The sequence below is a fragment of the Vipera berus genome (genome assembly GCF_964194415.1).
Source record: "Vipera berus genome assembly, chromosome: 4".
Lineage (NCBI taxonomy): Eukaryota > Metazoa > Chordata > Lepidosauria > Squamata > Viperidae > Vipera > Vipera berus.
In genome coordinates, this window is record NC_138206.1 from 38,253,769 (window position 1) to 38,281,123 (window position 27,355).

Below are 27,355 nucleotides of genomic sequence, written 5' to 3' on the forward strand. Positions count from 1 at the left end.
TTTAACCCCCAAATAATATTTCATATATATAAAGGATCTTGTTTGTAGATCCATCTGTAATCTGCAATGGGTATGAGTATAACTTTGAAGAAAATGAGGAAGAGGCAATGGTCATATAAGACAAATCTGAATCCAAAGCAAGAATAGAATTTGAGCAAGCATCTCAAACTTTACTGTCCCTAATTGACTTTAGAATAAAGGCAGGGAGAGAAAAGTGCACTCAGTATGCAAGATTCTGTGAACTATAACCCTATAATGAAAATATTTTCAGCATTCATAATTTTAGTGTTGAAGTCTGGTCTACTTTCATAGTGTAGTGGCAAAGTAAAAATCAGGTTTTAAAATGAATATGATTTAGTTGGGGACTGCATAGTTTATCCCATTATAATAGAATGGGATTATTTGAACTCCATTCTGAAAATCAATTTCTGGAAAAGAGGTAAGGATCTGTAGGGATCCAAAGTTAGGGCTAGGGTTAAGATTAGATTAAGATTAGGAACTAGAAACCAGGAGACCAGGTAGAAATCAGGAGTTCTAGTCTTCATTAGGCATGAAAGTCAGCTGGGTTGTTTTGGGCCAATCACTCTCTCACAGCCCATGATGTCATATTTGGGCAACAAGCTAGTTGGTCAATTCCTGTTGCAACTAATGGATCAACACTTGGTTCATCTGGGGGAAAATGGACTTTTCACTTACTTGTGGAAAAAAACTGTTTTCTTGTGTTCAAGTGATTTGGGAGACAAATATTTGACCTAGGATTCTTCTACCTATACTAAAATATTGAACCAAATCTAGAATTTTAGAAAACCACTCAATATTATATAAAAGGGTGATCCATCTTCCAACTGGCTTCCTTTATTTATTTATTTCAATTTTTATGGCTACCCACTTCTTAAATTGTAATTATTTACAATTTCTGACCATAGGTTTTCAGTACAGTGATCATAATGTAACCAAAGTGCAAATAAAAGCATCTGCCAGCAATTGTAGACAATTGCAGATTTGAGGATGTTCAGTATTTGCAATATAATTTGAAAAATCAAATATCACAAGTTTTTTTAACTAAAAGGCTTTGCCATTTGTCCCAAAAGTGCTTTTTTCATGAGGCAAGTGGACTTTGTTGTCTAGTTGCCTCGTGAAAAAAGCACCTTTGGGACAATCATGACCTGGATGACTGAGAATCTCTATAGATGCTTTGCCATTTGATTTGCACATTGACATGGAAGCTTGGCTCAAAAATGTTTCTGCATGATTATCATTGAGTACAGGATAGCCATAACAGAGGTAATTAGGTTACAAGAGTAACCTAATAGGAGTCAAAAAGTCAATCACAACACAATGGAAATATTGCCTCTTTTTGTATTAATTGCATATTCTTTGATCACAAGGTGATCACAGCTGCCATGTTTATCTGAACCATGCAATATCCCTGCTACACTAATCATATTTAATAACTAAGATGATATTGCTTATTCAATGACAATCTCAAAAGCAAGTATAAATAGCTGTAAAACCAGAATTAGTACTTCTTATACAATTTTTCTTCCTTAGTGTGTCATTCATTTTCATGACTCCTGATAACATATGATACATCAATAAGTGCATTTGGCAACAAAATTAATTAGAAAAAAACTGTTTCCTTAAGCCTACAGACAATAAAGTAATCTTGCAATTTGTTCAGAATTCTACTCCTTGAGTTTATTTTAATACTAGCATAGTGTAAGAGATGACCAGGCTGAGACCGAGGGCAGGGTCAAACACGTCAACAGTTTGGAGTTGCTATGCTCCCACAAGAGACCTAAATCGAGCCCCTACTGAATTCCATTAATTCTTATCTAATGCCAACTTCCCTTAACAATTAGTAGATCAGATTCTTATGTACAATGTGGGTAGCAAGAAATAAACCCATAGTACTTTTGAACTCTATCCCAGCTCTTGGTTTCTTGTGCCTGATGCATGGTTTGGGTATAGTTGAAGTATAGCTGTATAATTGCAGAGTAACAGAAAAGATGGTTTCTTACCTTTTTCCATTTTGGATGATACCTGTTTGATTCTGAGTGGATTTCTACGTTTTTCAAAAATTTGCACACCTTTTTGTGTTCTGTTGGTTGAACCTAATGAAAAGTATGATGAGACAATATTATTTGGGATTATTTTCATGGACCACCATGTCTATGATTGTTTTTTAGAATGAGAGTGTAGTGAACTGTCAATAAAATAATAACAATAAATCCAGGAATCCCTCTAGTACCTTATCTAACATCTGTCATGGACCGTACCCTCTGGAATAGCATCCCTCCAGAGATATGAATGGCAGCCACTCTCCTAGAGTTCTGTAAAAGCCTTTGTTCACAGACTTTGACCTGTGATTTAAGAAATTCTTTTGCTTGGTTGGGCCCCTATTTTATTTTTATACTCTTTGTTGCTCTAGTTGAGCTTACTACTTATGTGGGTTTCAATCTTTTCAAATTGTTTTTACTGTTTTTCTGGATTTGGGAAACTGCCCAAAGTCTTTTGGAATAGGCAGCCATAACAATCAAATAAATCAAAACAAATTAAACTTTATTAGTAGCATAATGGTACCTCTGCAATACAAGCAAGATTTGATGGTAGCAGTTTGAAATAGAGATATCTCTTTCTCACTGAGCAGCTGATGCACTCAGAACAGTGATTAATATCAGTGGGAGGCAAAGCATTACTATGTATATGTTTATTTCAAGACATGATATTGGAGGACAGAACATTCTTTTCAATGTGGAAATATCAATCTTAATGACAGCAAACCAGGGCTCTCCTGCAGAAGAACAAGGTTAATTCCAGCTGTTAACATAACAAGTTGGTGCATAAAAACCAATTTCAAAAGACCTTTGGTTGAACATATACCCTGGAATGTTATTGTTGAGTATACTACTGTCCTTTTATTTATGGACACCATATGCAGCCTGCTATGCTTAGAGTTCTGTTCAATAGCAATTATATAAAAAAATATCTTAATATGTGTGCACCACGCTAGAGAGAACAATTTAAGAATCTGGTAAGTGGGAGAGAGAAAAGGCAAAAATAGAGCTGGAGAAATATGTTGGGTAAAATTCATTCACTTCTAGTAAGCAAACATGTAATTTCCATGAATTCTTTTTAATGACTGCAGTCTGATGCTAGTAGGACCTGATTTATGAAAAGCTGTGAAAGATCAGGTGGAACCCTGCAGGACATCATTTACAGTTGTATGCATTGCAGTCTATCTAATTTGTCTAGTAAAAGTGTGAGCTTATGGTGCAGATCACCCAGCCCATAAATTTCATGTTTAGACCTGTTGTCTAGGGGCTGGGTCAAAGGGAGAAGCCAGTAAATACAGATGCTCTGAAAGCTTTGCATTCCCTTGGTGCTCATGAGGAGACATCACAGACTGTTCACAGCAAGAAACAAATTCCTGTTCATTGATAAACTGTCCAGATGTCCTCTCCAAGGAAGAAAGTAGCCTTTTGGCTTTGTTACAACATCCTACACAATATTGTGCTTATTTGAATTAAAATTAGTTATTATTTTAATTCATTATATTAGTAAACATTAAAAAATAGTGTTTGCACATTGTTATCCTGCTTCTTTGTCTCCCACCCCCCAGTTTGTTCTTTTTTTAGCTGCTTAAATTGATGCATCTTTTTAAAAAAAATAAAAGAAGGAGGATAGGTTAACTACAACTTGTCAGGCTTTATACACACCTTGGCCTTCTGCACATTTCTTAGGTAAACTGGAAATTAAAAGGGTCATTTTCATAAAACAAACAAGAGCCAGTTAGTCACTTTTGCTATGGTTAATATGAAAATTCTTTGTTATTTATTTTTGAAATAAAAACAGGAAAATTGGCAGAAATCCAAAGATGTATGTGATCCTGAAGAAATGCATGTCCACTCAAAGCTTAGTTTCAGCTATTTAATAGCTATTTAATAGCCAGAAGCCATTTAAAAGAAAACTCTAAATATTGGTCATATTGAAAGAGATGGCTATTTGGTGCTTATATAAATGGGCACATTCTAATTTTTACTACAATGGTTGATATAATACAATTTGTATATTATGCTATTAATAGTGTTCCCAAAACAGTATTTTCCATATAATAACAACAGCAACAACAACAACAACTGAGGGGCCATGGCTATCAAACATAAAAACCATCTGCTAGACTATCCCACCTCCTTTACATGGATTACCTGAAGCTGTATGGAAAAACATCATCTGAAATAGAATTGCTGCTCAACAATATATAGCCAAGATATTGCAATGGATTTTGGATTGGACAAATGTGCCACACTTACTATCAAACAAGGAAAAGTATTGAAAACTGAAGGAATCAAGATGCCCCACAAAAATAACATTAAGAGTTTGAATGAGGATGATTACTACAAATACCTGGATATCCTTGAAGCTGACAACATCAAGCACAATGAAGTCAAGAAAAGATTAGTGGTGAATACGTCAAGAGATTGAAAAAGATCTTAAAGTCCAAACTCAATGGAGAAAATACCATGAACGCAATCAACACCTGGGCAATTCCAGTCATTAGAGACACAGCTAGAATGGTGGACTGGATTGAAGCAGAACTAAAAGCAATGGATAGAAAGACCAGAAAAATAATGACAATGAATCCTGTCCTTCATCCACACAGTGACATTGACAAACTACTTATCAAGGCAAATAGGTGGGCATGGAATGTTGCAAATACGTCAGATGGTTGAAGAAGAAAAAAATGGCTTTGGAAGAGTATCTGAAGGACAATGATGAAGAGTCACTGAAGTTAGTATAACAGGAAGGCTTACTGACTACTGGAGAGACCAAACTGGCCTACAAGAAACAACAAATGAAGAACAGGATGGAGGCATGGAAAGACAAAGCACTACATGGCCAGTAGATTAAAAAAGAATACCAGGGAAAGGAGAAAATAACAAGACCTGGCAATGGCTAAGAGCAGGAAAGTTGAAGAAAGAGACCGAAGGACTAATTCTGGCTGCATGAGACCAAGCCTTAAGGACAAATGCATACAAAGCCAGAACTGAGAAGATAGCAACAGACAGTAAGTGACACCTATGCAGAGAAGCTGAAAAAACATTGGACCATCTGATAAGCTGCTGCAAGAAGATCACATAGATTGACTACAAGCAATGGTGTGACAAAGTAACAACAATGGTGTATCTGCAAGAAATATCATTTGCCTGTAAGCAAGAACTGGTGGAACCATAAAATAGAGAAAGTCATAGAAAATGAAGAAATTAAATTGCTCTGGGACTTCAAAATTCAATCAGACAGGCACCTACCGCATAATACCTCGGACTTAACAATTGTCAATAAGAAAGACAAAAATGTTTGAATAGTGTAGGTGGAAGTGCCTGGAGACAGTACAATAGAAAAGAAAGAATGGAAAATATCACAAAATACAAAGACCTACAAATAGAAATAGAATGATTGTGGCAAAGGCAAGCAAGGGTACTACCAATAGTAAGATTGCCTTGGGTGCAATCCCAGAACAACTGGAGCACTTCTTGAACACCATTGGCATTGACAAACTTTCAATTGCAAAAGGTGGCTTTGCTGCAACAATATCTGTAAAACTATCAAACATCCAGATCTGCTTATCCCAGGTCCTTGGTAATAATAATAATAATAATAATAATAATAATAATAATAATAATAATAATAATAATAATAATAATAATAATAATAATAATAATAATAACAACAACAACAACAACAACAACAACAACAACAACAACGTTTAGAATAATCTGAAAATTCCCCAATGAATTTCCACTCCTTAAAAGAGGAAGAGAAACATGAAATACACTGATTATTGTGTAATACATGCAGCCTTTCCTGTGCCATCCAATACTTTTTAATAGCTCTGCGACTGTGTGAAGAGACAAGGGGCATTCAGCAGGAGAAATTATGGAATTTTGGAAAAGGTCAGTCCTATTATTTGGTGAAATGAGGCAGGTAGGCTCAAGTGTCAGGTGTTTGGGAGGTGTCATAATAGGTTATGTAAAGAGCTGTAAGTTTCACATTGTGAATGTTCCATGTGAGATGCAAAAAGCATAACCTTGTCCTTTACCTCTACTATAACATGTTAGTAGTCATGTTCATAGACCATTTCTCCCTGTATGAGCACAACATGTGTTGGCTGGAATGGCAGAAGTTCATATTAGAGTCAACAATTTTAACACAAGACTGTTAAATGTGTCACAGCTCTACCATATAATGAAAAGGCAGACAATAAAAATGAAAACTGACTGATCTATGTCTTCTTTCAACAACATCATTGCTGAAAATCTATTCATGTTGAGTTTCACTCGTGCTGTTGTTGTTTAAGAAATTTTATAATATTGAGTACAATTTTGAACACAATTAACTAGAAACTTTGTCTAATGTGATAATTGGGGGAAAATCAGAGACAGGAGGCAGTATGATAGAGAAAATTATGCTATGTGTCCTCCATAAAACACAAATATTATTAAAAAATGTTTAAGGAATCTCATTAAAGCACAGCTCTTTAGAAATGAACAAACATATGGACTTCTGGTTTTGCGCAGTAGTGCAGCCACAGAGAGATTGTGGGGATCTGCTCCCTACCGCTGATTTCTGTCTGCCAGGAGACCCTAAATGGGCCTGAAGTTGCCCCATAGAGGCAACCCAGAAGGGGGGAAGGTCGATCCGATCAGTTTGGGAAAAGTCATCCAGAAACTGGCAGGAGAAGAGGGTAGCTCAGGGGTCAGCAGCCTGAAACAGTGAAAGAGCCACTTGGAACCGGTTCCCTCACAAAAGGAAAAACTGGGAGCCGCAAAAAATGTGTTCACATGCGCGTACATGCGCGCATGCACAGAACAGGGTTTTGACTGAAGAGTGGAGCCAAGACGAGATATGAACCTACCCTGCATATTTGAATTGATTGGTTGAACTTTTTTAGTCCCACTTCTTTTTTTTTTTTTTTGGACTGCACATAGCAGAGGACTGGGAGCCACAGGAGACGGCTGAAAGAGCCGCATGCGGCTCCGGAGCCGCGGGTTGCAGACCTGTGGGCTAACTCAACTTCCAAGTCTAGCCCCAGCTACAAGCAACTGAAGTGAAAAGTATTACTCTAAGCTGAATGTAAACAACATGCTTGGAACTGGGTAAGAACAGCAATTTTCTCTCTTCTATTTGGAAATTGATTTCCTGAAAGAAAAAAAAAACCAAGAAGCAAAAAGCTTCTGAAAGTGAGAAGGAGGGGTTTTTTTGCCCCACCCTCTTGCAGATGGAAGCAGCAAATTAAACCTTTCAGGGGGAATAGAAATATATTGAAATAAAAAGAATGTGACTTAATTTGGATAAGTTTGAAATTGGTGGAATCTGTTAAGATTTTACTTTTATATCATCAAAACATAAGTAAATAAGTGTTTATTACTGGATGAACTGGTACCGACATCTAGTGGTGGATGAAAATATTACAACAGCTGCTCTACTACAGAGACTGGCAAGGCCCAGGAAAAGATAATTTTGATCTTGGTGACCTTCAATGTCTCAATAACAAAGAACAGCTGTGATAAAAAAAGGAAACATCTTGGGCTTCCCATAAAGTGAGAACTATAAACTCTAAAAAAAGAATTGATCTTTCTGGATTACAAATACTAACTCAACTGTGACTCTAAAGCCATCTGCAGAGAAAGGAAATCCCTGATTTTGGCTATCATGGAAAACCAGAGATCTGCAGAAAGAATATACCAAGAAAAAACAAATACTTTCCAGAAGGAGATATATGCTATGTTGCAACTAATCCAAACAACAATAGTTTCAAACCATGAGGAAATTAAACATAACTTTGAAAACATAAATGAACACATCTCCAATTTAACTTTACAACATAAAAATAGTGAACAGAGAAAACAGACAAGTGATTACGAGACAGAGGAGAGAGATTTCAAGATGGATTTTAACAATACTAGAAAATATAACTTAACCAAGATGGAAAAAAAATCTACAAGGAACTCTGGACATGGAAAAGACAAACTACACATTAAGATTACAAAATAAGTTTGAGGACAAGAAAAAAGATTTAGTAAAATGGACTTTGCCAGGAGAACTACAACAAAAGATTTTCAATTAATACGAATTAACCTTCCTATAAAAACATCTTAACTATTTTGCCTTTTATACCCCGCAATAACGTAAGTTTATGGGAGGACTCTTTGATTCATCTAAGCATATTGAACAAGAAAGATGTTGGGCAAAAAAAAGGCTAAAGTGAGAATCAAGATGATGGGAATTATCAGAGAGAGTATTTAAAAATTAAACATTTGTTTGAATATGGTTAAAGAAATAGAAAGATTTTGAAAATAAATGAAGATTAGTTTAAGAGGAACAAGCCCTAAAGTAATATAGTATGCCTTCTTTCTTTTTTATTTTGTGTTTGGTGTGTTGTTGTTTTTTTGACATGAGAAATATAAAAATGTTGGAATGGTTTATATAAAAGAAATGTTTTCTCTGTTTTGTTGTTTTTTGGCTCTTATTTTCTTTTAAGATATGAGAAATGTAAAAATGTGATGGCTTATATGAGAAAAAAGATTGAAATACTTAAGTGTAAATAATTTTGAGAAAATCTTAACCAGTAAAAGTGTTTTGAATATTGTGGGGAAAACAAATTTAAATAAGAATGTAAACAGGATTTAGGATGAGGTAATTAAGATGATCAATGAAAAGAAGCTTTATATTGATGTGGTTATTATTTGCAGAAATATGAGAAAAAATGTTTATATTTAATTGTCATTTATTTAAATAAGAACTGCATTAATTTAAGGTTGGCTAGAGAGAATATTATTGGAAGAAGAGGAAATCAAGTAAATGGACTGTAGAATTATAGAAATTAATTGTTATTGGTTGTTTTTTAAACACTAAGCCAGAAAACACGATATTTACCAAATATTAAGGTGTATGTTAAAAACCAATAAAACATATTAAAAAAAGAAATGAACAAATATAACCAGAGATCTGCTTATAATCTACAAACGTTTTGGATGAAGGCTTCAGAGAGTTCCCTCAAATTGTAAATTTGGTAAATTTTAAGGAAGGAGGAAAGTATTAAATATGCAAATGACAGTTACATAAAATAATTTAATAGAAGTAATCATAAATAAAAGTAAACATAATGAAATCATTTTTGAATAGGAAATAGGAATAGGAAAGGCAAGTATAGGCCTGAAGAACAATTATTCATCTTTGCATATTGTCTCCTAATAGGACACACCTTTCAACAGGTGCTTTCTATATAATTTGGCTTATGTGAGTATTAGGACAGGCCATTTCTAAGGCCCTAAGCTTTACGAGACTTCATAGGTGATAAGCAATACCTTGAATTGCATATAGCATCCAACTGTTAACAAGGATAGCTTCTAGAGCATTGGTGTAATTTGGTATAATGCACAAAACTATTATTGCAATATTTTAACCAGCTGAAATTTGTCTGTTCAAAAGAATCTGAAACTTCTGATTTTTTTCATTGAACCAATAGAAAACCAAATATCTTCTGCTTTGAGAGCTGTGTACATGCATAGACATAGGTCATTGTGGGGATTGACAAAAATTAAAATTAAATTAAAATTAAAATTAAATTTAAGCACAAAGATGATTCTTGGCTTATTTCTGTTGCCTTACTATTATTTCTGTTTTATTCCAGGCCATCAAATCTCCTACTGGACCAAAGTAGCATTGAAATCTCACCCTTCCGCTCAACAGGTGACTGGCTCAATGGTATTCGGATAGGGCAATGCAAAGACATATTCACAGGAGTGGAATACAGTTCATGTGATACAATGACCAATATTTCCTCAGAGTAAGAATTTTATTAAAGATATATTATTATATTTTTTTCAATTCTTATTAAGTTTACCAAATTAAGACTGAATCTCATGGTAATTAGGAGGGTATCTGAGAAGTCCACAGAAGTCCCCTGAAGCTTTGCACCGGCACGCCACAGGGCTGTGTGCTTAGCCCCTACCTGTACTCTTTATACACTTATGATTGTGTATCATCTAACCCATCCACTGCGATAATCAAGTTTGCAGATGATACAACTGTGGTGGGTCTTATTACAGGTGGGGATGAGACAGCATATAGGGCGGAGGTACAAAAACTATCCATATGGTGTAGTAACAATAACTTGCACCTAAATATCGGCAAGACGAAAGAGATGGTGTTAGACTTCCGGATAAAAAAGGAGGAACCTGCCCCACTTTACATCGGAGAGAACTGTGTAGAGAGAGTTTCCTCCTTTAAATTTCTGGGAGTCTACCTCTGTGAAGATCTGACCTGGAAAGTTAACACAACTCAGGTGGCTAGAAAGGCCCAACAGAGGCTTCACTTTCTTAGGGTCTTGTGGAAGAACAGGGTAGAACAACAGCTTGTTGTTGTTAGCTGCGAAGTCGTGTCCGACCCATCGCGACCCTATGGACAACATTCCTCCAGGCCTTCCTGTCTTCTACCATCTTCTGGAGTCCATTTAAGCTCACGCCTACTGCTTCAGTGACTCCATCCAGCCACCTCATTCTCTGTCGTCCCCTTCTTCTATTGCCCTCGATCTTTCCCAGCATTAGGCTCTTCTCCAGTGAGTCCTTCCTTCTCATTAGGTGGCCAAAGTATTTGAGTTTTAGCTTCAGGATCTGGCCTTCTAAAGAGCAGTCAGGATTGATCTCCTCTAGGACTGACTGGTTTGATCGCCTTGCAGTCCAAGGGACTCGCAGGAGTCTTCTCCAGCACCATAGTTCAAAGGCCTCAATTCTTTGGCGCTCAGCCTTTCTTATGGTCCAACTTTCACTGCCATACATTGCAACTGGGAAGACCATAGCCTTGACTATACGCACTTTTGTTGACAGGGTGATGTCTCTGCTTTTTAGTGTGCTGTCTAGATTTGCCATGGCTTTCCTCCCCAGGAGCAAGCGTCTTTTAATTTCTTGGCTACAGTCGCCATTTGCAGTGATCTTGGAGCCCAGGAAAACAAAATCTGTCACTACCTCCATTTCTTCCCCATCTATTTGCCAAGAATTGAGAGGGCCAGATGTCATGATCTTGGTTTTCTTAATGTTAAGTTTCAACCCAAGTTTTGCACTCTCCTTCTTCACCCGCAACAAGAGGCTCTTTAGTTCTTCTTCACTTTCTGCCATTAGAGTGGTATCATCTGCGTATCTTAGGTTGTTGATATTTCTTCCGGCAATCTTAATTCCAACTTTTGATTCATCTAGCCCTGCCTTTCTCATGATGTGCTCTGCATATAAGTTAAATAGGCAGGGCGACAGTATACAGCCTTGCCGGACTCCTTTCCCAATTTTGAACCAATCAGTGGTTCCGTGTCCAGTTCTCACTGTTGCTTCTTGACCCGCATATAGGTTTCTCAAGAGACAAATAAGATGGTCTGGTATGCCCATCTCTTTAAGAACTTGCCACAGTTTGTTATGATCCACACAATCAAAGGCTTTAGCATAGTCAATGAAGCAGAAGTAGATGTTTTTCTGGAACTCCCTAGCTTTCTCCATGATCCAGCGTATGTTGGCAATTTGATCTCTAGTTCCTCTGCCTCTTCGAAATCCTGCCTGTACTTCTGGTAGTTCTCGATCCACATACTGCTGAAGTCTAGCTTGTAGGATTTTAAGCATGACTTTACTAGCATGAGAAATGAGTGCAATGGTGCGATAGTTTGAACATTCTTTGGCACTGCCTTTCTTTGGAATTGGAATGTAAACTGATCTTTTCCAATCCTGTGGCCACTGTTCAGTTTTCCAAATTTGCTAGCAAATTGAGCGTAGCACTTTTACTGCATTGTCTTTTACGATTTTGAATAGCTCAGCTGGAATATTGTCACCTCCACTAGCTTTGTTGTTGCTCAGCTTTTCTAAGGCCCACTTCACCTCACATTCTAGGATGTCTGGCTCGAGGTCAGTGACCACCTCATTGTGATTATCTGGGACGTTAAGCTCATTCTTGTATAGTTCTTCTGTGTAATTTTGCCACCTCTTCTTAATCTCTTCTGCCTCTGTTAGGTCCCTGCCATTTTGGTCCTTTATCATGCCCATTTTTGCATTAAACGTTCCCTTCATCTCTCCAATTTTCTTGAAAAGATCTCTGGTCCTCCCTATTCTATTGTTTTCTTCTATTTCTTTGCACTGTTCATTTAAGAAGGCATTCTTATCTCTTCTAGCTATTCTCTGGAATTCTGCATTCAATTGGGCATATCTATGTTTTTCTCCCTTGTCTTTCGCTTCTCTCCTTTCCTCAGCTATTTGCAAAGCTTCCTCAGCCAGCCATTTTGCTTTCTTGCATTTCTTTTTCTTTGGGATGGTTTTGGTTGCTACCTGTTGTACAATGTCGCGAACCTCTGTCCATAGTTCTTCAGGCACTCTGTCTATCAGATCTAATTCCTTAAATCTATTTGTCACCTCTACTGTATATTCAACAGGGATATGATTTAATTCATACCTGAGTGGCCTAGTGCTTTTCCCTACTTTCTTCAGTTTAAGCCTAAACTTTGCAAGGAGAAGCTCATGGTCTGAGCCACAGTCAGCTCCTGGTCTTGTTTTTACCGACTGTATAGAGCTTCTCCATCTTTGGCTGCAGAGCATATAGTCAATCTGATTTCTGTGTTGACCGTCTGGTGATGTCCACGTGTAGAGCCGTCTCTTGGGTTGTTGGAAAAGAGTGTTTGCTATGACCATCGTATTCTCTTGACAAAATTCTATCAGCCTGTGCCCTGCTTCATTTTGTACTCCAAGGCCAAACTTGCCTGTTATTCCAGTTATCTTTTGGCTTCCTACTTTAGCATTCCAATCCCCCATGATGATAAGAGCATCATTTTTTGGTGTTAGTTCTATAAGGTGCTGTAGGGCTTCATAGAACCGGTCAATTTCATCCTCTTCAGCACTGGTGGTTGGGGCATAGACTTGGACTACTGTGATATTGAATGGTTTGCCTTGGATTCGAACTGAGATCATTCTGTCATTTTGAGGATTGTATCCCAGTATTGCTTTTCCTACTCTTTTATTGACTATGAAGGCTACTCCATTTCTTCTGAGGGATTCTTGCCCGCAGTAGTATACCTGATGGTCATCTGAATTAAATTCACCCATTCCGGTCCATTTTAGTTCGCTGATACCTAAGATGTCGATGTTCAGTCTTGTCATCTCAGAACAACAGCTAATGACCTTCTTTTACTGGTCTACTATAGAGAGCGTCCTCTCGTATGGTATTGTGGTTTGGTATGCTGGTCTGACAGCCGCCGATAGGAAAGTATTACAGAGGGTAGTGAGCACAGCACAAGACATTGTGGGCTGTTCCCTGACACCACTGGATGACATCGCCAGGGCTCGTTGCCTTGGAAGAGTGAGGAAGATTCTAAGGGATGACTCACACCCTGGACGGTATCTCTTTTCTCTCCTACCATCCAGTAGGAGATATAGGAATATAGCCAGCCGTACCAACAGGCTGAAAAATAGCTTTTATCCGTGGGCTGTTAGGCTTTTAAATGGGACATAATCTTATGCAGAATTGACTTGGGAGGCCGGTGTGTGGTGTAGTTGGTTCACATAGTGTGGTGGGATGGAGGGTTTGTTGTCACTGTGTGTTGGGGGGAGAGAGCACGGGGGGAGGCTCAGCTAATGTCAATGTACACATGTTATACTTTGACAATAAAGGTTTATTTATTTATTTAAGTTTATAGATGTTTAGTGCTAAAGTTTAATTTTGGAAATGGAGATAGGATCTCAATGGAAAATAATCTTCTAAGATCCTGGTCATCCTTAAATCCCAAAATAAAGGGAAACAGTGGACCTGAAAAATATTTTTTCTGTGACCTAGTAATAGCTATACATTTTCACCAAAGACTTCAGTCAGATCTATATTGGTTCTCCATCTCCACTTACTCTTCCCCCAAGCCCTTCAAATCAATGCACAGTGGGATTCCTGATTAATTGGATATTGAAACCAAGATCTCCCAAAGGCTTAGTGACTTAAAAATCTACACACTGCTAATAACCATTGGATTTACATATCTGTGGTGCCAGGAGTCTTTGTGAATATTATACCATTAAATTCTGGTATAAAACTTGTGATTAATTTAAGTTTTGAATTTGATGTGTTATGGGTTTAAAATATATTTTACTTGAATATTTTCAATATCTTTTTCCAATGTAGTAGTGTTCACTTTGATATCTTGTAAATATCATGTATTTTATTACAGCACCAAAGTGCATCTCATACTTCTAACTTAGGGTACACAGATACCATAAGGATTAAGGAATTTTCATACCTGAAACCTAGTATCAGTGGAGTAATTCATTCACTTTAGACAAACACCCACATGCTAATAGTTATTATAAGCAAACCTTGTGCTATAAAATCCACATAATAACAGAATACACACTTGCTAATGACATCCGGGGTAGCTGCCATTCCTGTCTAACTCATACTTTTTGACTATTACAGTGAAATCATACAAGATCTGAAATTTCTTTATAGTTACTACAGCTTTCAAAGAATTTATATTTAGGACTGGAAAGGTTTATTTTGCTTACCAAGTCCAACCTCTGGATTAGTTTAGGAAGCCAATTTAATGTATCACTCATAGTCAGCTGTCCAGCCTCTCTTTGATCCTATCTATTTCAGAATCACTCATCACCTTTCTGGGTAATTGATTTCATTGCTGAATTGCTTCTTATAACCTAGATCCATTGTCCCATATCCTGTACTTTGAAACAGTAGAAGCGTATCTTGATCTTTTTCTAGATGGCATCCTTTTAGATATTTGAAAAGTCCAGTCTTCTAAAGGCTAAATATGGCCAATTCCATTTATACCAAAAAGAAGAAGAGCTGTTTTGTTAGCACTTAGACATACCCATAATGCATTTGTTGATATAAATGGAATTGGCACGATTAGTCTTTAGAAGATTGGATATGCTTCTTTCCCTCTCCCTACCCTAAATTTCAGCTCAACATTTAGCAGGATTAGAGAAAAGTAGTCACTATTTACAGTCCGTGTGTGTGTGTGTGTATGTGTGTGTGTGTGTATGTGTGTGTGTGTGTGTGTGTGTGTTAAAGTGGATCACTTGCCTCCTCTTTAATAATAAAATGAATCAAAACAACTTACAACAACTGTTTTGCTATTACTTTTCAGTGACATGAAGAAAGTTGGGGTGACGATTGTTGGACCACAGAAAAAACTTATTAGCAGTATTAAATCTCTGGAAATACATACAAAGAATGGCCCTGTTCCTGTGTAAAATACAAAAGGACCCATCTGGAGAAAGTGAGAAAAATTACTGAAAAAGGTCCTGATAGTTTGTGGAAAATTGTGAGACTTAAAAGGCACTGTTGCAACAAAATGGGGCAATTTGCAACAAATGTGAAATTTCCAGCCCATTAAAAGACTCATAAAGTTGAGTTCAATTGCCTTAAAATAGGAATGAAAAACTTATTTTCTATCTCATATTCTTAAAGGAGGGGTACTTCCTTATAGTAATAATGGACTGCTCAAACTTAAAATGCATTTGGAAGAAAAAAAGAAAGTGTTTAAAAAAATCCATGTAACTTAAGCCATTCAAATATTAATAGACTGAATATCATAAAAGGCAATGGAAACAGTGGATGTAATACTGTGTTTGGAATGACTGTCAACAGCATTAAACAGTATTTTTTTTTAATATGAGGAAAGGATAGGCACGTAGCATTTTATTTCTTTAATTCCTGTAAGCATATTCGAGGATGATACCTCAGACTTGTCTAGCCATATCTGCAATGATATCCTTGCAATATTTTGTTTTTGACTGTGGATGGTAAATCTGAATGACAATTGGGTGAAAATGAAGGCAATACTTCACAGATACTTGTCCTGGGTGTGTTCTTTAAAAACAAAACTTTTTTATATATAAAATGCATATTTATTTCCTTTAAAAATGTTCCTCTTGTTTATATTTATATAGGTTTTGACTGGGATTAATGACTGCCAAATGCCAAATTTCTTCAAACTTCAGATGTCATCAATATTTAAGGGGGGGGGAGGTCAGTAAAACTCATGTAATTTTATTCCTAATAAAAATTTCACTACAAAGTAACTGATGTGCATACAAGAGTGCTCACAAACTTATAATACATCCTATAGAAATATGGAGAATTTCATGCACAATATTTTTAACATGGAACCATATAACAACCTTATTTCACATGGGGAATATTCTTGGGGAACTATTTAATTGCATGTACTTAAACGTTGCAGTATTCAGATAGTTTTGGAGTGTATCAGATGTTTAACTATTTGATGGATTACTTGGTACTAGAATTCTTTGCTTATGTTGCCCTAGGATTTTTTTTAAAAAAGATACTCTTAGGTGCTTCCAGACAAGGATGTTCTTGTGTAGAAACGATCCAAACATCGTCTTCCATTTGTTAGCTTCTTTTGTTAATCAGAATTTCTTCTATTTTCTTTCCTAATGGAATACACAACACACACACACACACACACACACACACACAAAACACAATTACTTGCCATATATTTTGATCAGTAACAATAGAAGCTATCTGTTGGAAAACATTATTTTCTCACTTTAAATTACTGGTCACAATATATGTTAAATAATTATGTTTATTACAAGGCAGCATGTGTATAAAATTTTATTTAAATGAATTCCCATCTTATTCATGTCCTTTTGCTCTATTTGGCCTTCTTTGAGCATCCTTTTTTATGGTAACTAACAACAATTATTTTAATGTAATCCAAAACTTGCAGAAACTGTGACATCTAATGTAGTATGTAAGCATATTTGAAAATGGATAAAGTAACATTCAAAATATTAGTTATACATGGAATGTTTTGATCAGTCTGTAATTTTAATATCCCTCCAGTATGATTTAATTTTTCATGATATTCTGCTGGCCTTGAGAAGTACACAACATCTTAAAATGTTTTGAAAGGGCATAACAGTTCTGAGAGAAATTGGATTAGATTAAATTAATATTTTCATACTAATAATAATTTCTTCATTCTTTTAAAAATTATTCTTTATGCCTTATTGCAAACATTCAAGCCAGTAAGAAATAAGGTAAAATAAAAATAATATTATTCTCAACAATAACATGTGGAAAAATTATCCTACAATCAACTTTCAGTTTCTATAAAAGAAAAAACAAGCTCATCAAAATTTCAAAATAGATTTAAATTTTAGCTATTTTTAATTTTATCACAGTATCTAGTAATGCCAGGGAACGTTATTTTGAGTATGCTCATTACTTGGAATGGGTATTGTAGTTTGTTCAGGAGAATTGCTTCTTTTCCTCCTAAGAGGATTTTTAAAAAGCTCTTAGTCTTCTCTTTCTTACAATTTTTGTACTCCTGAAGGGCATTCTATAGCCCCCATTTTCCCTATCCCATGTACATATGTAAACTTAGCAGTGTAAAATTTTTAACTGTGGAGTAGAGGAAATAGAATTTTTGTGGCCATCTTCCTGTACAGGACCTGCCTTTGATTATTTACATCAAAAAATAAAAAAAACACACACAGTCATTACAATAATATGTAATAATTGATTTTGTAGCTTAAAAATATTGGTTTTTGTGTATTATTTATTTCTGTTAACATATAACATAGTCTTTGCTGTACTTTAGAATCCAATAACTCGAGATGTATAGATGTAATTGGAACTCACAAATCTGAATTTACTTTTAACATTTATTTCAAAGCATTACTTACTCAGTTAGTTTATTATGTTGTGCAAATATAGATGGCCTGTTACTAATGTAAAATGATTTGTAGTGGAAACATTTATATTTTTATAATAAACATAATGAAAGTATTTTTTACATATTGGAATGTGGAGGTGATTGTTTAAAACTTGCACATGTTTTTATGGTTTTGCATTAAATTTGCAGCATCTGCTTAACTAAATTTTTGATTTAGGTTTGGCTTCATTGCATTAGATCGTAAGATTAAACTACTTTACTGTAAGGTTAAAACTTCTGAATGTTCTTACTTGATCTCAATTTTCATATCCATAAAGATGCTTCATTGGGAATTCCCCGGGATAGATGGCTATGTGTAAATCATTCTTACTGCTAGATTAGGGTCCAACGGCTATAGCTTCAATAATACAAATCACATTTAGGGGAAATTAAGCCAAAGTCAATCTTTCTTCCTATTAAAATAATTTGGCTTCTACACTCTTCAAGCACATTACTGTTTCTTCTAGAACATGAACATGTAACTCCTAACTGTGTAAAACTAAGAATTTATGGTGTCTTCAGATATGTTTATCTGAAGCATATTTGAAGACACCATGCAAAGATATATATTAAGTAAAGAAATTAAAGCATGAGATATGACAGTAGAAAGTTAACATTTTATCTTTTTTGCAGCCTTTTCACCATACTTTTCTCCACCTTACAGCCTTTCCCTGCCACGATTTTGTCTAACTAAATTGCAGTTTTTATATGAAGTTTATGATTATATTGTTGGCTTGTATTTTGACTTCTACGTCTTTTTGGAATTCCAAAGAATCCATTCAACAAATGCTATCCAACAAATCTCTGATTGCTTTTTTACCTTGGCAAATGTTTAGTTCGAGAATTCAGATGTTTGCTCCACCACTAAATATAACAACACCTATTTGGAGCATTAAGGAAATTTAAATTTGATCTTTGTTCATGTGAAATATTAACATTGAGGGATCTAAGTGAAAATCTCAGGTAAGTCCTTTTTCCCCCAGAAATACTTGGGCAGAAAATGTTATCTACTGTAGTTGCATAATTAAATGTCTGCAAGAAAATAACCAAACTCAGAGAGCACCAGGGACTTCACAGTTCAACCCTGAGCCACATATGTTTTCTTCTGTTGGCACTTATTATTTTATCACATATATTTCTTAAATGCTCGCTGTTCAGTTTACGTGTATGTTTTCCTTACATATAAACCAAATGGCAATTTTCATTTCTTTCAATAAACTTTCATTCTTCATAACTGGTCATGTACTATTTCCACCAGTATTTGAATATCTTAATGTTTCTTCATCCATTGCCCATCTCCAGGAAGTTTTCTGCCAAGATATTCAAATGTAACAGTATGTACTTATTATAGTTTTTCATTATTATGTATATCTTTCAGTTGTTCACTTTATATTCTCTGTCAAACACTACAACATTGATTAATTTCCAGTTATTTGTTCATAGAACCTAACATTTGTGTTATATCATTCATGTTTTTATTCAACGTGATGGCATTGTCGGCACTTCACAATAGTATATTTGTTACAAACATTGTGATAACAGAGCAAACATATGTTTTTTGGGTTCTTGTCTTATGTGCAATACTGAATTGATATTATCCAGTGGATACACAGGAGTCTTGCAGAGTTCATGTTTAAACTTACAAATGTTTCCTATAATGTATATTTCATCTTGACCTAAATGAGTAAAAATGCAGAGAAGGAAAGCCATAACTTCCTTTATAATACTTTATTTTATCACAATACAATTCTCCTGTGTATAAGGAAAGTCTAGCAACACTGTGATGATCATACTGTATTCATTCATGTAACTGAATTGCCAGTTGAAGTGAAAGGTGCACAGCACGGTTGTAGAAGTGCATTGCTTTCTCTTTCCTAAAGCATTTATATAGTTTTCAACTATAGTTCCCACTGAGGAACTATAGAGTGAGGTGTGTCTTTCCTTTTAAATGAACTTTTTCCTTTTGTACTAAGTGACAGTTTAGAAATCACTGGTTTGGATTACATAAAAAGGTAAGCCAAGTTAACTTTACTAGGGTTTTTTTGTCATTGTTAACAAATAACAGCATCATGGTTCCGAACGGATGATGCCAACAAAGTAAGCACGGCTGAGATATTCCAATTTCTAATGCAAAACTTTATTAAGTACAGCATATTGGCCCTGATGAATAGAAAATCAGGTCTGGCTAAATTGGCACCAGAACAGTAAATTAAAAGTATAGAAACTCCCCTTTCCTCTGACAGTGCAAGTCACATTCCCCAATTAAACATCAATTATTATGAGAGAAATATTTTGTTATTTTGTAAATAATCTGAATGACCTTGATTTCAAAACTTCACAGCTTACATCTGCCAATGCTCGTGCCATTCACCCACCCACCCACCCCGGGTCTGTAGGCAAGCTAAAAAAAACAACTATGTCTGAAGCAGAATAAAATTTCTTTGAAGCTTGACAAACAGATTTTCTCTTAAAAACTACAATTCCCAAATGGTTAAATTTACTCTTCAACCACGTAGGTATATTTATTGTAATATTCTCACTAATGATCAAGCCTTCCTCAGCAGTAAACACAGATTCATAACATTCATTTTCCTTTGGATGCTCACAACAAGATGGAAGATTTATTGTCCATTACTTCCTTCCTAAAGGATTTTTAGAATACCAGAATTTGATGAACATATGTAATTCACTTTATAAAAAAATGTTCAACATTAACAGAATAAAGCACTTAATTCATATAGGATCTTCACCCTTTATAATGGGCCTACCTATAACCGGAAATGTACAAATCATATCCAGTCTGATTTATTAAACTGGTTCACTTAATCACTTCAGTTTGATTCTAATTCATTATTACAGTTCAACAGAGGAAGTAAAATCGAATTGATTAGGATCAATTCTATTTTCTGATTTGATTTGGAAAATTGCTTTTCTTGTGCATGTACAATGAAAGATTTTAGGATCAGATCAAATAAAATGAATCAAATTAAAAAAAATTGCAGTGTGTTGACTCATTTGACTCAATTCAATATGACAAAGCTTTCCACAGCTTTCCTCCTAAGACTTTTCAGTTAACTTCAGTACAGTTCCTTTATCTGTTACATTCCAAAGCCATTCCCCATTTATTTTAACCAAGTTTATGATATAAACTGTTATAAAATATGAATAATTGCAAGAAATATAGTCCTTGTGATTATAGGGCAAGAGAAATCAGCAGGTGTCAGTTTCTTTGACAATGGATCTGTCTGAATTATTTGCTAGCTCATTGTCAGTTTAAAGATGTCACAGTAGATATATGACTGAGCTATGGTGAGCAGAGATAGCAATATGGGTAATATCAATGCCAGCTCTGCGGTTTCTTTAATCCAGTGCTCAGACAGCCACAATCCTTCCTTGTCTCTGTTAGTATAGGGTGAACCTGCAAACATTCCCTGTACACTTTTGGCAATCTTTCAAAGTCATTAATGGAACATTACTAGTTTCAGCTAGATTCAGTGAGTGGTAATTAGGAAAGATGTAAATATTTTATTATTTACTCATGTGTACAATTTATATAGATGCCCATCTCATAATCACCTTTCTGAGCTCTTTCATAGTCTGGCAGGCATACCTTTTATATGCTGCTCTAAGAGCTTCCTAAAATAATGCATGCAACAAAGGCTATATATATGTAATCCTCAACCTACGACCATAATTGAGCCCAAAATTTATGTTGCTAAGTGAGAAATGTGTTGAGTTTTGCTCCATTTTATGACTTTTCTCATCACAGTTGTTAAGTGAATCACTGCAGTTGTTAAATTAGTAACACAGTAGTTAAGTGAATCTGGTTTCTCCACTGACTTTTCTTGCAAAAGGTGATCTCATGACCCTGGGACACTGCAGCCATCATAAATGTGAGTCAGTTGTCAAGTGTCTGAATGTAAATCACATGACCACGAGGATGCTACAATGGTCGTAAATGGAAAAAATGGTCATAACTCACTTTTTCCAGTGATGTTGTAATTTTGAACGGTCACCATTGTAAGTTGAGGACTACCTGTACAACCTTTCAAAATGGTCTCTAAAACAGTTGGGTAGTTGTCTGGTTGTGTGGTAAATTGTGATGCTGCCACCAGTAAGGCAAGACAAAGCAGGACAAGGATCATAACATGTGGTTTAGGACAACTGCTCAAAGATACCACAAACAATAGTATGATGGTACCACAAGTGATTAAATTATCATCTAATAACAACAATATCTTGTACAGGAAGCATACATCACAATAACATCACAATTAAATGTTAAAATGTGTGAAATCCTTTGTTAGATTTTAATTGAGTTGTATTACAACCTGTTAAATGCATTTATAAATGAGACCATAGTAGAAATTAAAAAGAATCTACAGTTTAATTTAACAAAGAATTGTGTCTGCAATTAGAGCCACAGCATACCATGAGCAATCTAACACTTCTTCTCTCTTGAAGGGTTTGTTCTGATATTTAAAAATAATGTGGCAAATTATGTATGATATTTATTCTTTTAAAAAAATGAAAAGAATTTGCTTCAAAGAAAGTTGTGCAGCTAGGAGACAGAGTCCTGTGAATGTGCATAATATATATTATTGCCTATATATATGGGAAGACATTGTTCAGGAAATTAGGGGAGGCATTTGAACACAGTATTAAGACTATTTTTTCTGATGCTAACAGAAAACTTTTCTTTGCATCTTCATATTTTCCTTAAATCTGTTGGAAAAATGAATGTAGAAAATGTTACAGTGGATTCATACCTTGAATTGCTTTATAGAGGCTTGCTTTATAGAAAGTAATGCTTGCTTTATAGAAAAAATGGTCCAAAATTTCATCTGTCTATTCTGAGGTTTGGCTTATTTGATTTCTTTTTCAAACCATCTGCTTCACTAATGATTCAGTGCATACCCAACTCTAATAAAAAAATTGAAGACTACACAGTCCATACAACATCATTTCTGTAACTCTATCCCCCACTCAATATATTGTAAAGATTTCCCTTGTTCAATCATGTCCCATTCAAGGGGGTGATGCCTATTTCTGTTTCCTAGCTGAAGGAGCCAGCATTGTCTGAAGATATTTCTTTGGACATGTGGCCAACATGACTATATGCCGAGGCACGTTATTACCTTCCCACCAAAGTGCTACCTATTTATCTTCTAACATTTGGATGCTTTTGAATTGTTAGATAGGCACAAGCTCACTCCATTATGCAAGCTTTCAGCTTTCCCACTCAGCATCTTTAACCACTAAGTCATTGTGTCCCATTGTATAATGCTATGAAAAATCTGGTGAGTGCTGTAATGTGCACGAAACATTATAAATAACATGTAAAAATATCTACAACATAAATAGTGTTTATTTACAACTTGCTTACTTTTCTATTTCTTAATGTAAGTTGACTTTCTCTTTAGCTTTTTTTAAAGCAATCTTACATACAATATCATGTTTATTACTGTATATATGGGAGGAGGTCTCTATCACAGTGGCCAAGAGAAACCAAGTTCCATCTGAAGCAGCTAAAAACTGAAATAAAAAACTTTGGGAGAGGGGAAGGGAAATAGGTGTTCTTTCTCCAGCTGACTGAAAGCGTAGAAAAATTCTAAAAAATACCTGAAAGAACACAGTTAAACTGTTACAGTTTTGAAGCATCTTACACTTTTTAAAAGGGACGCGGTGGCTCAGTGGGTTAGGATGCTGAGCTTGTCGATCAGAAGGTCGGCAGTTTGGCGGGTCGAATCCCGAGTGCCGCGTAACAGAGTGAGCGCCTGTTACTCGTCCCAGCTTCTGCCAACCTAGCAGTTCGAAAGCACGTAAAAATGCAAGTAGAAATATAGTGACCACTCCGGTGGGAAGGTAACAGCGTTCCGTGTGCCTTTGGCATCTAGTCATGCCGGCCACATGACCACGGAGATGTCCTTGGACAAGCGCTGGCTCTTCGGCTTTGAAACGGAGATGAGCACCGGCCCCTAGAGTCGGAAACGACTAGCACGCATGTGCGGGGGAACCTTTACCTTTACCTTTACACTTTTTAAAGAATATATTTCACTGATTTTTTTTTAACATAAACACCTTACTATTTGGTAAACAGTGTGTTGTCTGTGCTTATATGTGCAAAGTAATCACTAACAACCAGTTTCTATATTCCAAAGTCCACATAATAGATTTGCTTGATTTTCTCTTCTTCCAATAATATTCTCTTTGCCAACCTTGAACTGATACAATTCTAGTTAGTTTGATAAGTATTAAATATAATTATTTTCCCTAAAATTTCTACAAATAATAATCACATCAATATCATGCTTCTTTTCTATCTGGTCATCTTGGTTGCCTTGTCATAAATCCTGTTTACAATTCTTATTTAAATTTGTTTTCCCTACAATGTTCAAAACATTCTTACTGGTTAAGATTTTCTCAAGGTTAATTACATTTAAGTATTTAAATCTTATTTTCCTCATACAGGTCATCCCAACACTTTTACATTTCTCATGTCTTAAAAAGGCAAAAAAAGGAGGAAAAAAGAGAGAAAAGAATAAGAACATAATATACTACTTAAAATACATATTCCTCTTAAACTAATATACATTTATTTCCATTTTTGTCTGTTCTTTTTACCCATAATTAAACATATGTTTAATCTTTAGATGTTCCATTTAATAAATCCAAGCATCTAATCTTTTAACTCTATTCAAAACATTTTTAAACTATCCATTGGAATTTTCTAAAAGTCAATTATGTTTGAATATCTAAAACATTTCCTTTATATTGACCATCCTAAACATTTTTATATTTCTCATATCAAAAAACAAAGTAAAAAAAAAGAAAAGAAAGAATACTATATTACTTGGGGGGTTCATCCCTATTAAGCTAATTTTTTTCTATTTCTTCAACCATATTCAAACAAGTGTTTAATTTTAAATATTCCCTCTGATACATCTAATTCCTCAATTCTCACTTTAGTCCTCTTCTTTTGCCAAAGTCTTTCCCAATCAATATATTCCGTTGAATTGTAGAGTCTTTCCATAATCCTACAAATGTTGTTGTTGATATAAGAGGCAAATCAAGCAACATGTCTTTGTAAAAAGATTTTGCCCCTTCATATTCATGTCTTTTCCTTCTCTCTTAGTTTCTCTCATCATCCCTTGTCTCCCCATTTCTCTTGGTACTCCCAACAGCTCTGCAAACCATTTTGTGAAATCTTTTTTTTTATCCTCAAGATTTATTTTGTGGTCTTAGAGTACAAGTTATCTTTTCCATGTCCAATATTTCTTGTAAGTCCTTGTCCACTTGAAACAAGTCATACTTCCTTATATTATTAGGTTCCATTTTTAAATCTCTTTCCTTCAATTTATATTCAGTTATCTGCTTTAGCTGCTCCCTCTCTATTATTATCCTCTGAGAATTTTTTTTACCATGTAATCAAATTGGAGATGAATTCATTTATACTTTCAAAAATATTTTTAATTTTCTCATGGTTTAAGATCATTGTTGTTTGAATTAGTTGTAACATCTCATACATCTTCTGGAAAGTATTGTTTTTTTCTTGATACATTCTTTCTGCAGATCTCTGATTTTCCATAATAGTCAAAAATCAAGGTTTTCCTTTGAATGAATGAATGAACCTTTATTATCAAAGTACAACACGTATACAGTGAGATTGGCTGAGCCTCCCTTTGTGCCCCCCACCACAACTCACAGTGACAACAAACCCACCATCTTGTTACACCATGTGAGCTAATTGGAAAACACACCGGCCTCGCAAGTCAATCATACATAAAGTTATTTCCCGTTCAGGAGCCTGACAGCCCATGGATAGAAGCTTGGTGCGGCTAGCTATACTTCTATATCTCTTACCCGATAGTAGGAGAGTAAAGAGGTACCGACCAGGATGTGAGTTGTCCCTGAGAATTTTCATCATTCTTCCAAGGCAGCAGGCCCTGGCAATGTCATCCAGTGGTGTCAGGGAACAGCCCACAATGTTTTGTGCTGTGTTTACCACCCTCTGTAATATCTTCCTATCTGCGGCTGTCAGGCCAGCATACCAAAAAACAATACAGTGCGAGAGGATGCTCTCTATAGTAGACCAGTAAAAGAAGGTCATTAGTCATTGTTCTACCCTGTTCTTCCGCAAGACCGTGAGGAAGTGGAGTATTCTTTGCAAACAGCTTTAGAGTCATAGTTAAGTTAATATTTGTAATCCAGAAAGGTCAGATTTTTTTACAAATTTATAGTTCCTATTTTGTATGTAGCCCAGTGTGTGTTTTTTGTCACAGCTGCTCTCTATTATTAGAATTTTGAAAATCAAAAGAACAGATTAATTTTTCTCAGGCTTTAGTCTTGTATTAGAGCAACTGTTGTTATAATTTTCATCTACCACTAGATGTCAGCACCAGTTCACTTTTTCCCATTTTCAAAATAAAGAGTTCTACTTTCATAGTTTAAAATGAAGTTCTTAAGAGATTTTAGACAAATAACAAACTTATTCAGATTTAGATCTTATATTCATTTCATTTCAGTATATTTCTCTCCCATAAAATGTTTAATTCACCACTTCTGTCAGCAGAAGGGTGGAGAAAAGGTCCCCCTCCTCACTTTCAGAGGTTTTTTTTTCCTTCCTGGGTTTTTTTTCCAGGAAATTAGTTAACATGTAAAGTAGAGAAATCTATGTTCTTACCCAGATCCAAGTACATTTTTTACAATCAGCTTAAAAAAAGTACTTTTGGGCTTAGGTTGCTTGTAGCTTGGGCTAGGCTCTGAAATTAGGCTAGCCTTTCTCCTGTTGGTTTCTGGAAGGCTTTTCCTGAACCAACCAGGTCAACCACTATCTCTTTGTGGTCGACAGGACTTCCTTCTTTGCCTTCTCTTCTGGCTGACTTCTAGTCCATTTAGGGTCCCCTAACAGGCAGAAAATCAGCCGCAGTGTACAGAGCCCCGCGATCCCTCTGCTGCTGCACTACTGTGCAAAACCGGAAGCCTCACATCTTACACTTTTTTGTGCTACCTGTACATCTGGAAAATTTTGTGTTAATATATGAGCAAGAACAACTTTGTATGGTCATTGAAGCACTGAAATGTCTATTTTAGGAAGAACGTGCCACTTTAAAGCAAAAAGAGCGTTTATATCCACTTCTGAATAAAAATACTAGCAGCCACAGAATGGCTGGGGGTATTTCAATGGGGACCATATATCAGCAGATAGTTAAAGGGTTGATCAATGCATTCTTGCTTGCTTAACTTAGTCACCAGAAATCATGGCTGTACTGCTAATCTTGCCTCAAGGATTTCAGCTGAGAAAATGTAACTGAAATAAGAGCAGTATATCATATGCTTTTGCTCAGAACAAAATGGGTTTGGAAAGCAAAACAATTATGTAAAGTGTCTCCAAGATTTAAATTAAGGACAGTTATTAAACTAGTATCCATAACGTGTAACACAAGCATATATTTGTGGAAATATCCCCAGTGCAATAAGAAACAGTATGATGTAGTAATTAGAGTTTGATCCAAAGTAGGGAAAATTAATATTCAAATGCTCATATAGCCATGAAGTTCATTGGATATTTTACAGTGT

The 27,355-nt window shown here is 35.5% G+C and overlaps 1 protein-coding gene across 2 annotated transcripts in view; it reads left to right on the forward strand.

The window, feature by feature from the left end:
- The window catches only part of EPHA3 (EPH receptor A3), a gene marked incomplete at its 3' end in the record, with an annotated part of 224,684 nt that extends 209,403 nt beyond the window's left edge, over positions 1-15,281 (forward strand). For both annotated transcript variants that reach the window (XM_081327303.1, XM_081327304.1), the window contains exons 16-17: positions 9,695-9,850; positions 15,176-15,281. In XM_081327303.1, the coding sequence (XP_081183429.1) occupies positions 9,695-9,850; positions 15,176-15,281 (262 nt within the window). The remainder of the gene's footprint in view (positions 1-9,694; positions 9,851-15,175) is intronic.
- Between the last annotated feature and the right edge of the window lie 12,074 nt (positions 15,282-27,355).